Here is a 12,656-nt window from a genome sequence, read left to right on the forward strand (position 1 = left end):
TATATATATAGACGGACAGGCTCCGCAAAAAAAAAAGTAAAAAGTAGATATATGGCTCTGCAAATAAATCAGTCTTTGAGAGTTTTTCTAGCGTTTCATTACACACATTTCTCTCTCCTATTATTTTTAGTTTCACTTCAGTAAAAGATAACTTATATTTATGTATATATATAAGTTACAGTCAACTAATACTGACGGGGGCCATATCATATGCTCGATCAGCTGATTCGAATTTAATCTTGTTTAGTCGTTCACAGAGTGTTCTTATATCATAATATAACATATCTTATATTATAAGTCTCTTCTCGCTATCACTTAACTGGTGCCGAAATACCCGGGAATAAGTGCATAGTCTGAAAGTTATTTTTAAATTTTAAAAAGATAAAAATAAATAATTTTTTTCTTTCTTATTTGTTGTTCATAATCAATTTAAATAAGCATTTAATGATGACACTTACTGCAGCGCAATTAAATGCTATTGGATGGATGAAAATTCGCACTGCAAAGTCACAGAACCTACGCAATGGAATTTTAGATTTTGAATATGCAATAAAGTAGTTTGTAATTTTTATCTTCGTTGGGGTACTAGTTTTTATGATACTTACCAAAACTAACTCATAAAATGTTCATCTGATTCATGATTTATGAAAAATAGATCTCAGGAACGATTAGATGTATAAATATCTTCCAGCACTCAAATAAGAGCTAGTTTACCGTACTTATAAGAAGTTAATGACACTTATCGTAGGAATAGAAGTTCTCATGATATTTGCTAAAATAAATTGTTTTTCAGATAAAATTTCATAAGCAAATTTCATTTTATATGCGAATATCATAAAAACTACCATCCCTAGTAGGCAGACATCTGTACGTCTAATGTCCTCGGAGATATATTTTTTCATAAATCAAACATATAGTCGGAACAATCGACATTTTGTGAATTTATTTGGTTAAATATCATGGAAAATACTCTTTCTACGAAGATAAACCTCATAAATTACTTTATGGCACATTCAACTAGCTTTAATTTGAGTTCTAATAGACATTTGTATGTCTAATCATTCCTGAGATGTAGTTTTATCAACTTTAATTTAAAAAACTAATGATTTTTCATTAATTTGTTATGGAATATTGCTTTTTAAAAAATTGTATTTCGGTATCTATTGACCGTAAATAGTTCAATTAGGGCTCATATTTGACCAAATTTACTTCAAATAATGTTCTATTAGGTTTCCTAGTGTTGTTGATAATTTTAAAGATATGGAGCTCCGAATAAATTTTTTTTAGTTTTACTATTGAAATAGCCTCCATTTTTTATTCCCCCTAACTACTCTGCCTAATACTTGACAGACTCATCAATTTCGACTAGACATTATACACAGTTTTCATTAAAGTAAACTAATATCAATAACTGATTTTTTTGTCCTCTTGGGCTTTTGTACTAGAGGGTAAAGGGACTTTGAGCAAATTTTCTCGGATTAGGGAACACCCAAGTTATACCTTTACAAATCCGTTTTTACAAGGTTTTGGATCAACAAATGTTCTTCTTCCCAGTATTTATGCTGTTTCCTTGAAGTATCTAGTAGTAAATTCACTACTGAAGCCTAGTGACCTAGACCATTATAACTTATGCAAATAAAACACAATGTATTTCATAATAATTATATTATTTATTATTAAAGTTTTTATTTAATATGAAAATACCCTGGTCAGCTGGAATGAGCAGCCTTTGGAGGGCATGCTGCCCACCCCTCACTAATTAACTTAATAACTGCTATTACCATTAAATATTATGTTGAGTATTGATGCTTGTTGAAGAGTTCGGACATATAAAAAAATCCATTCTATAAGAATCTTGCCCTTTTCAAGTATACGCTGGTACGCTTTTGTTCCTTTTTTAACCGACCCCCGGTCATCTTCTTAATAAAATTAAGATGATTCCATGAAGATATGTCTACTAATAGTCAATCTTCTCTTTTCAACAGCTTATCGATGTTCCCTCCCCCCCCCAAAAAAAAAATACAATTAAATAAATATTTTCTTTCTTATTACTTCATTTTCCCAACATAATAAACTTTTGCTGATATATTATTTATATGATACTCTAGAACTATTACATGTCACTTCATTCAAAAACTAATTTATTACAATAAGACTTTATTACCTCAACTGTGTGATGATCAACGAACTTAACGCCAGTCTTTAGAAAGGCTCCTCCAACATTATGAACAGACTGCACATTTTGAAGGCATATTTTAGCTATCAAACTTTGAGCCGAATCTGCAAGTTTCGCCCAGTCAGAGTGAACTGAAATATGTGTGAATAGATTAACTTATTGTATATTTGAGTGGAATTAATTAAATAATAATAAACATAACGTGTAAATTAGCCCACGGGGCTATGCAAAGGCCGACAGGCAATTCTATACAGATAATGACTTATTAGTAAATAAATATGATTACCCTTATTCGTTTGTGTTTATAGGTTGCATTTAACTGTATTACATTTGCATATTTTATTGATTAATGTAAAAATTGCGAAATTTGGAATTGCGAGACTATATGGATAATTTTTTCTATAATAGCACAGATTTTAATTTTTCTTGTTGATAAGGGAATTAACGAAAAACAAATTAATCATTTTCAGTTCAATTATCATTGGCAAATTCGAGACTTTTTACTAATGTTATTACTTTTAATCTTTGTCCTTAACTTCTGTGATAAATCTTAATGCATGATTGTTTCAAAAGTATAATAACTGGCCATAGCTTTGCTTAATCGACCCATAAACAATCATAAAATTGTATAGCTAGGTATTGATTTCAGTATTTTTTTTTTCCTTGTTTACAATTATTTATCTAACAGCTAAGGATTATACCGATATGCTTTTCATGCAATAGTCAATTTAAATTCATTACTTGTGAAAGTCGAGTATTAGGGGTGTGTGAGACCTTCCTACATTCCTTCACCCACCTGAGTGGTCTCATTTTGGCAAAATAGTTTTTACATCTAGAAATGAATAGAAATTTACCCATGGATTAAATATATAAATTATATCTTACTTTTCTGATTGGAATCAGGATAGTATTCTTCTTGGTACTTTCTCGCTCGAATCCGGAGGGATAGCAAATGATATAATATTTTTTTCGAAACATCCGGCTCAGATAAAGTTGATTTACCCAACAAACATATGGGCTTAGTCGCTGAAGCTACCAGTGGACTCTCAATCAAGCAAACCTTCAAGTCCATTTTTCGTGCTTCCTAAATTGAATTGCAATTGTCAATGTCTTTATAATTACAGCATATATTTAACAACTTATATTTATATGTTATATTCATATAAATCTTTGTACTTAATAAAGTATGTGACTATGGCAAGACATGGAAAAAATAATTTGACAATTTCTTTAATAATTAATATAATAATTAATTTGAAAATTCCACAGACATATATAGAGTTTAAAAATAAGGTTAAAAGTTACTAAAATTGTGTTACCACCGAATTAGTTTTGAAAAATATAATATAAAAACTAAATTTTGCCCAAAATAAGGAAAAAACAACCAACATATTTTATTTCATTTTTAAAATTATATTTTAATCTTATTATTTTTTACAATGTGGGTTTAATGAGGTTCTAAGAATATTTTCCTTAACCCTAGCAGCACCAAGGGGGGGGGGCTCGCCGAGCCCTCACTTCCGATTTTTTTTAATACTGCTCTCAAAAAATTTTTCACTGACAAGGAAAAAAATCTATTTACCTAAAATTTATCTACCAACATGTTGGAATTGATTTGAAAAATATTTGATAAGGAGGAAGAGTACGAAAAATTATTTGTGTTAGAAACATGAGATGAGGGCGGGTGGAGCAGGGAGGGCAGGTGGGATTTTCATGAAATTGAAAATAATTAAAGTTTCAGCGACCCTAGGTTTTTGTTGTATCATGTATTCTTATTCTTTTTTTAATTCCAAATTAAAACATTTTCATAATAAAGCATATAGAAATCTTAGGTCCTTATTTTTTTTTTTAAATAATCCTTATTCTACCATCTTATTTACAGAAGTAAGAAGAAATTATTATATTTCAAAAGAATAAGTTTACCATAAAAGGAAAATTAATGATATAAGGGTTAAAATCAAGTGAGGGCTTGTGGAGGTCGTCTTGGGAAGTGTAGGGCTCGGCGAGCCCCCCCTTGGAGTAGGCCGTAATGAATACTACCTTGGTGCTGCTAGGGTTAATCATTCTGATTGATAATTATTAATTTAATACCATATGTAATAATAAATACATAAATATGATTAAATGAAGTTTTTATACATACATATACAGCTTGAAGCCCAAGAGATGTACCGCCTATTACGATAAGGTCATAGGTATCAGGAAATAACCCTACCATGGCGTCTGAATCCGAATTCTGTTCGACGACACTGAAGGATTTTTTTACAAAATTAGGGTGTGATTCGTGAAAATAAACGTTTGCAGGTAAATTGTCTGTATATTCTTTTCTTAAAAACTCATATATGCTATCCCCGTAACCTGCAACACATTGTTCAAAATATACAGTGTACGGCAATAGTGATTTAATTAATTACTATAACTTAACTATGACACCAGTATTGCTCAATTAAACTTTTGAAAACTTATGAATAATGAATGAAATTTCATTCATCTTCATAAACGAATGTGCTGACTAGATTTGAGCCTAAGTTTACAGCTTAGAATGTTCGAATCGTTTTAAATCCACTTACATATTTATGAATTCTAGTAGGGGGATGTATTGCGATCAAGAAAAATCTCAAATCCTAGTTTCCAATAAAAATAACGCGTTTAAAGGTCCCTTGTGTCCTAATAACGAAGTCTTAGGCAAAATGGTCTCTGGCCCTAGAAGTTTCACGAAACTAAAATGAAATATCTAAGGTAAGTGTATGCTAAAGACGTTACAACATTTTCGCTAAAATTAACTTACAAGCAGCATCACTTTATATAATTATAATTATATAATTTAAAACATTTTTACGATTTTCTCCAAAACGGCTCCACAATTTCAATTATACTTTTCATGTTAATGCAGAATCAAGTAGTCTTTGATATCAGCTAGGTATTATAATGATTGTAATAGTCTAATAGGAATTAAAAAAAAACTATTTCGGCTACATTGACTGGAAAAGGAAATTTTGGAGTAAATTTAAGCCACGTCGTAGAAGGAATGCGAAGCCTGCCTGAAATACACGGTAAAGGATCCCAAGTAGTGCCCTACTACTACAGATTAGGAAATACGGATATAGTATTTTGATAAAGGATGATTTTTATATACGATGGGCCAATAGTAAAGTAAGGCCCGAAGAATTATTTAAGGAAATGGATTGAAGACAGTAAACTCAGGCAAAATGTCAGTAATATCTCACCCGCATTCATCAAGTACGAAGAAGAGAAAAGACCCACCAGACGTTATTTCGAAACCGAAATTCATCAAGAACGCAGGAGATGAAATGGAAAAAACACGTCGAGAACCCTCTTCCAAAAACTATGGGATCGAAAAAAAAAATTCAGTGGAATGGGAATATAATATTACAATCCGACTACAAAAGAAGAGTAAAGAGAGTGACAATTATTGTCCCTTCTACTTTTATCTAGTCATTTATAAACTGGACACCAGTGCTTTTGAAAAAAAAGATAAATTAAGAAGGATGATTTGGAACAGGAAAAATCAGCTTTCAAGCAAAAAAAAAAAAACAGACCATGGAACCCGTATTCTTTTTACGAATAAACTGAAGGCATCCTTGGATTCTATGCCACATGAAGAGATCCGAGATAAATTACGTAGAAAAAACGTTCCTCCTGAACTTGAAAGTTAGTCTATTGGGAACCGAATGGAATATTCCGCCTGAGTAGAAGAGAATCTAGGAACGCTTATCTTTAAAAAGGGTCTCAACCAACGCCTTCTTTATAGCATTTACTGATGAAATTCCTAAGATCTGCAAGATAATAAATCACTAAAGAATTATCTGGGGCAGACTTGAAGAAATATTTCTTAAGAATAACAGCTACTACAGAGATGATTTTCTTCAGAATAATTAATCGTTATTAAGATAAGAAAGACAATATATCTTTGATATAGAATACAGGAAGCCTACCTCAGTCCCGACCTACAGTTTATTGTGTTAAGCAATAATGTCTTCATGAAATGTCGGGTTGACCGAAATAAGCGCGGTATTCTAACCATGGTTAAGTTCTCTCCTGGTCAAGCATGCATAAGATGAGCATTAAAACCTTTGGAGCAGATATCCTGAAAAGCTTAGTCCAGTTTAGCGAAAGACAGCCGAAGCTGTACAACTACAATTACCCCAATAATATATCCTTTGTCTTCAAGCTTCTACGTTCCCAGAATGACTGGTTACTTCAATGCCTATTCCTCTTCCTGGGGATATCGAGATCTGGAGCAACGAAATGAGGAAGATGTAACATGGAATATTGGTGACAAGCCAACTTGGCGGAAGCGACCAAAGTCCAATCATTCTAGAAATAGATTGGTATCTACCAGCAACTGAGGAAAGAGGCGATAGCTCAATTCATTGAGATCATTATAGAACTACGATTTAAGGAATTATTATATCCCGATTCCATTTTATAATCATCATATCTTTTTTTGTTATTATGGAGTACTTTAATTTTACAGTTAACAGAACTGCAAATATAAAAGTACATACTTAGCACCTAAAAATAAATATCTTAAATAGTTTACCTCCCATTTTATCCAATCTGAGCGAGAGATGCTTGATATCTGCATCCATTAGCAATGTCAGCAACTGAAAATAACAAAAAAAATATAAATATTTAAAATTATTTAAAAAGTATAGTTACTATATTAATTAAAAATAGAAATTCGATTTCTCAGAAAGAAGACAAGTACTTCATATAAGCTAGCACGGAGATATTAGTTTCACAATAATTTATTCAAGTATATATATATAAAGTTAAGGCCTGAGCGCTATTGTCAGTTGACAGGTCAAATCAGTTGATTGAGTAGATCAGCTGATCAAATGTATAGGTAAGGAGGTGCTCCTTCAATAAAGACCAGTATCAAAGTTGCCATCAAGCGTAGAGTGTCAAAACCCTTTTTACCATCTTTTACAATTATTATGAACCAGAAAAGACTTGAAGTGGTACCGAAACCCGGGACATTTGGATAGAGAAACAATTTTTAGTCTCAAGAAAAAAAATTGTTTCCTTCACTATGAATTATAACGGACTCGTGAGAGCAGCAGTTCTAGACATAACAGTGAGGGTCTGAACTTTGACAACCCACTTCCAGCTGCAGCCAATCAACCTGTAACTGCAGGGAACTCACCTCCGGCAGAGATGCAGCCACTACCTGAAGTCTCTTTAGCACAAGCTCATGCCACGACTCTAGAATGGATCAAAGTCCGCAAGGCAACCTCTCAGGACTTATGAAAGGCAGTTTCCAACCTTGAAAGGTTTACCGGGGAGAGGGGGGGAGTTAAGCCATTTCCTAAAAGGGGGTGATCAAATAATTGGTAGAATAGATGCGAAGAAAGCTAAAAACCTGCTCGACAGTGAGGATGCTGAGTGAGGCGTAAAGGGCAGCAGTCACTTGCAGGGTGAAAAGAAGTGTCCTCAACCAAATTCAAGCTGATGAGGAGACCAGGGAACCACACTGGAGCGTGATCAAGACAAGATGGAAGAAGGCTTTTGTGTCCTTTTGTCCTCCCTGAGGATGAGGTCCAGAGGCATCGCTGCGTCCAGCACCTGCACCGCCTCATGTGACACCGTTCTGTATTTCTTCATGGCCCTCAACAGAGCCAATCTCTGAATGTCACGAATGTATGGTGGCCAGTGCGTACCTCAGAATACCCAAGATCACACCTTTATATATGGTTATCGTTGCAGGGTACCTGAGGCCCCAAAATGCACCCCCTATCCTACTTAATCTATTGAGTGACAGTGTCACTCTGTCCTTTAGATACACCAGGTGAAACGTGGCATCGAATCTTCTTCTTATCCTCACACCAAGATATGTCACCTCCTCACCCGGTCTAATCCTCTCTTCTTGGATATCCAGGGTGATAGGATGAGCCCTGTCCATGGAGCCTCTTATGAGTATGGCCTCTTAGTATTGGCTGCTGCCATGCTCGACTTCCTCCTCACGCATCACTCTCCTACGAGACTGGCACAACTCTCCGCTTCTGTCTTTAGTCTGAATCTACTGTTCTTGGCCACGATGACTGCCAGGTCTTCGACATTGGCCGTGGCAAGGAACCCCTTGTCCTCTAGTTCCCCCAGCAACTCATCGAATACTAGCTTACACAGAGCTGGTCCTAGGACCGAACCCTGCGGACATCCTCTTTTCTCTCGACCTCGTAGTTACCCCTGATTCTGACACTCCTGTTATTGAGGTAACTACCTACGAGAGAGTATAGATTACTGGGGGTGTCGAGCTCTTGCAACCACTAGAGTACACGGGGCCACCAAACGCTGTCGAAGGTGGAAGAGATGTCAAACATAATCAATAAGACATAATTCTACGCCCTCTCCTCCACGTCCCTACGCACTCTCAGCAGCGAACTGCCGTGGATGACTTGCAGCACTTAGAATTGGTCTAAGGCTGTAGACGATCATGTGCTCCAGGACCTTACTAGCTACTGGAAGGAGACATATTGGTCGATAGGATTTAGGCGTTTCTTTATCCTTACCACCTCCCTAGTATAGCAGTCTTAAGTTTGCAATCTTCTACTTGTTTGGAAAGTACCCCTTATCCAAACACTCGTTGAATATATCCAACAACTCTTCCTCAGTATAAGGGGTACTGTTCTTGAGGATTGCAGCATCTATGCTATCTAGTCCTGGAGCCCTTCCGATCCTTTGTCTGTCCACGGCAAGACGAAGGTCCCACATATCCCATAGTGGACATAGGTCGGTAACTGATAGGTATAACGTGGTGCGTCTAACCATTCTATCATCTGCACTATCCTGGGACGAATCATCCCTAGGGTATGTATAGTCCATATACATCTTGGCAGCCTCCTCCAAGGTGGTTGTCTGGGCACCTCTCACTCTAATAGCCGCCATCACTTGTAATGGCTTAACCTTTCCCAGTGCCACCCTGTATGGGATACCGTAAGGATTCTTTTCTGATTCCACTACAATAAATTCGTCCCAGGACTTCTTCTTCTGGCAACGCACTCCGTTTCGGTATATCCTATAGCTATGCTTAGATTCTTCTCGAAGTGCAGGCTTCCTCTCGTCGTTTCTGCACTCCTGGTACTTACGCCTGGCCCTGTAGTATTCTTTTTTTAACTGCGCTAGAGCCGGCGTCCACCATGGGACCGGACGTACTTTCGCCCTTCCGCGTTTTTAGCTTATCTTGCTTTAATTTCATTTTAATTTGTAACCGTCAATTTTCCCCGCTAATTTTTTTACTTTCTTCCTTTACGAAAGGTGGGTATCCTAATATTTTCTTTATTTTTTCCACTTCTTAACCTTCATTTGCCCTTATCTTGATTCCTGATTATTCCATCTTTTAGAGTGCAGTGTATCTGTTTAATTTGTTATTACTTCCATTTTCATTTAATCTCTAATACTCATTACTGTGTTTCTTTTTTATTTATAAATATAAGAAAATAAACAAAAGATCGCTGTACATTTCTTCAATTTACTTTGTTCATTTTTATATAATATTTCACACAATTATTTAGTCCTACTTTACTTTTTAATTTATGTCATATTTGTTTGTTATTATCTTACATTGTTTACAATTTTTTTAGTTTTTTGTATCTTCTTTTAGTCCTGATGAGGCCCTGCAAAGTGGGGCAAAACGTTGGCTAATAATTAGTTTTTGTTCTGTTTGAGTTGCTGTTTTGAACGCACCCGGGCCATCTTTCTTTTATTAATTGTAAATTGTTAACTCAGATATTCCCCGGAGTAAAAGTTGGGGGGTTATTACCCAAATTAATTATTATGCTGATAAGCTGGTTTAAAAAAAATTACTTGTAATTTGCTGGTAATGATGGAGTGGACTGTATTTATAATAACTTGATATCATGCTTTTCAAATGAAATAACCTCTATTCTCTTTTAAGCTTTCGGAAACAGTTTCTTATATGGTTTGAACAAAAGTGGTTACAATATATGTTAGTAATAAATTTGATTTAATTACAGTGATTGACACTATGACACTTTACATGGTTGAGATATTCTTGGAGCTTGAAGGTTGGTTCTAGTGTGAATGTTAGGATGGAAGAAGGGTTCTCTCTTGTTTCTTTCTCCTCATTCCTCTGCCGCCGGCACCGCCTCTCACTCAGCACTCGCACAGCCTCTCTCTCGGCACTCGCCTGGGTGTAAAGTTTTACTCCCTCATGACTATTATGAGAATAGACCTTCTTGAAATGTTCTATCTCTTTCTTCCCCTGCACAGGTCAAGATGGCTACTCTGTTGGTTCATACCCCTTTTTTGGAGGACCAAGATGGCTGCCCAGGCCTCGTACCGCATATCTTTGCCACCAGATGGCATCATGAATGTCTGTTCACAAGGAAGGAGGCGCCTTGCTTAAACATAAGTAATGTTTCTATAACACGAGAAATAAGAGGAGTGATTGCACGGAGGTTCCCTTGCCGTTTACGGTGTCTTCCACAAGGTTGACTATAATCATATTGGTAGCTCTCTAGAAGCGATGGGTGTGTCGCCGAATCTTAAAAATGTGATTTCAGCTCTCCTCTCTACAAATTATTGTTGAATGTTCCTGATAGATTGGGCGTTGATCAAGGACGTCGGAATGTCCGGAAGCTCTACGCCAGTCGCTACGTGAAAATGCGTTTAAGGAACGGGGCAATTGCAGGTGGCAGGGCATCTGAATACGGTCTTTCAAAGAGACCCCGAAATGAGGAACAAATACATAAGTGTTCTGAATAGTCAAATACCCTGAATATTAATATCAATTATGCACCACTAGATGAAGCCCCCGGTATCAGCGGACAGGATATATCAGAATGTTGTAAATATATCAGATAGCCTTACACACCAGTACATGTGCTAGGGAAATTTCCTCTAATATTATTCCCTAATATATTATCCGCTAATTCCCTCCCAATAACGTGCCGACACCACAGGATAAAGTACGAGTTAATGAAGCTCCTTAAAAAAATATATTTTGCCTTCTTCGACGAGGTCTACTACGTGAATACGGATAGAGCCACACGATATGTTGATATTGTCGGTTTCCCTAAGACAGGTTAGTCACCAATCATTCTGGATCCCACCGGGAGAGGCAAATGTAATGACCTCGACCAGGTCAATATAGTGGAAAGAGAAAAAAAGAAAATTTATGATAAATGCATCATTTTCCTTAAGGAAACGTTCCGTGAGGAGAAACAGACTTCAAAATTAGAGGCCTCTGGTTTCATGGAAAAATACCTTTCACAACTAGGAACAGTTTTTCAGGATTTTTTTGTTACAATGGTAGAACTGTATTAGTGTTAATACACTCTTTGTTCTATATCCTGTTCAGAGGTTCCAAAATGGGATTTCTTGTGGATCTGTTCACAGGAAATTATTCGATTGCAACTTAAATTTGCCATTTCCTTTAGTGATTGTGTAAAGTTTAGATAAAGTAGCTTTGCTTTTGCATTTGATTTTTGTTATTGTTTAGAGACTCTTGATATTCTTTTGGAAAGTTTTCGTATGCAGGGAATTGTGTAGTATATTTTAATGTTGATTTCCTGGGTTTAGTTGTGGCAATGTTGGTGTTTGTTTTATTCGTTGGACAATAAATCTGTGAGGTGGCCCATTTATTCACAAGAGATCCTCGATATTTTCCATTGCTTCCAAGTGAATGTAATTAACACATCTCCCCTGGTCAATTAAATTCTTGGCGGTATCAATTTTATACCTCTTGGTGGTATGGAATTAGCAAGAATAATGTATATTTTCTGAAGTGGGTGGGTTTTTGCTACCTCTTTTTTATCTATTTCCTCGTTCAAGTTTCTAATTAGCGAGATAGTAAAAACTATTTTATTTTCTGTTTCTTATTCAATGGTAAACGTTTACACGGAGTAGTAGTTGTTGAATAAATTTAAAACCTTGTTTTTGCTGTTATTAGTTATTAGGCTATTATATTTTCAATAATTTATGTATAATGAGTGATTTTTTCTTTTTACTTTAAAGGGGTTATTAATATTGTATTTAATGATGTTTTTACATAGCTGCTTGATACTTTGATAGCACGTTGGTTGGAGAATGGCATTTTGGAGACAACTATATCTAATTAGTCTAAATATTTGCCAAAATTGGGACAATAAGATATCCCTTAGGACATTGAATATACAATTTTAAATTGAATTGGAAATATCCTTATAAAGTGGCAGCCGTTTAGTGATTGTTATTTTGGGGAGGAAGGGGGAGGTTAATATTTTTACGGGTTTGGAGTGCCATATACCGTTTTCAATATAGGTTTTTATTTTTTGATATATGTTAGAAAATAATGATGATACGTCTAAAAAAATTAGCTTATAACCTTCAGCAACTTGAATACAGGGAATATTTTTTGTGAAAGTCAAAAGAGTCATTAACATTTTTTATATTGGTGGATAGGTGTTTTAATACATCTACATAAATATATAGGGAGATGGTCAGGGTTGCGGTCAAA

The 12,656-nt window shown here is 35.4% G+C and overlaps 1 protein-coding gene across 1 annotated transcript in view; it reads right to left on the bottom strand.

Moving 5' to 3' along the window:
* Positions 1-2,164: 2,164 nt before the first annotated feature.
* Positions 2,165-12,656, bottom strand: part of LOC106681307 (uncharacterized) — a gene marked incomplete at its 3' end in the record, with an annotated part of 33,102 nt that continues 22,610 nt past the window's right edge. Inside the window, exons 2-5 of the mRNA XM_067053674.1 lie at positions 6,741-6,804; positions 4,320-4,534; positions 3,062-3,260; positions 2,165-2,307 (exon numbers count right to left, since the gene is read on the bottom strand). Coding sequence (XP_066909775.1) covers positions 2,165-2,307; positions 3,062-3,260; positions 4,320-4,534; positions 6,741-6,804 — 621 coding nt within the window. The remainder of the gene's footprint in view (positions 2,308-3,061; positions 3,261-4,319; positions 4,535-6,740; positions 6,805-12,656) is intronic.

Source organism: Halyomorpha halys, unplaced genomic scaffold (assembly GCF_000696795.3).
Source record: "Halyomorpha halys isolate HHAL.00 unplaced genomic scaffold, Hhal_1.1 Scaffold326.1, whole genome shotgun sequence".
Taxonomy (NCBI): domain Eukaryota; kingdom Metazoa; phylum Arthropoda; class Insecta; order Hemiptera; family Pentatomidae; genus Halyomorpha; species Halyomorpha halys.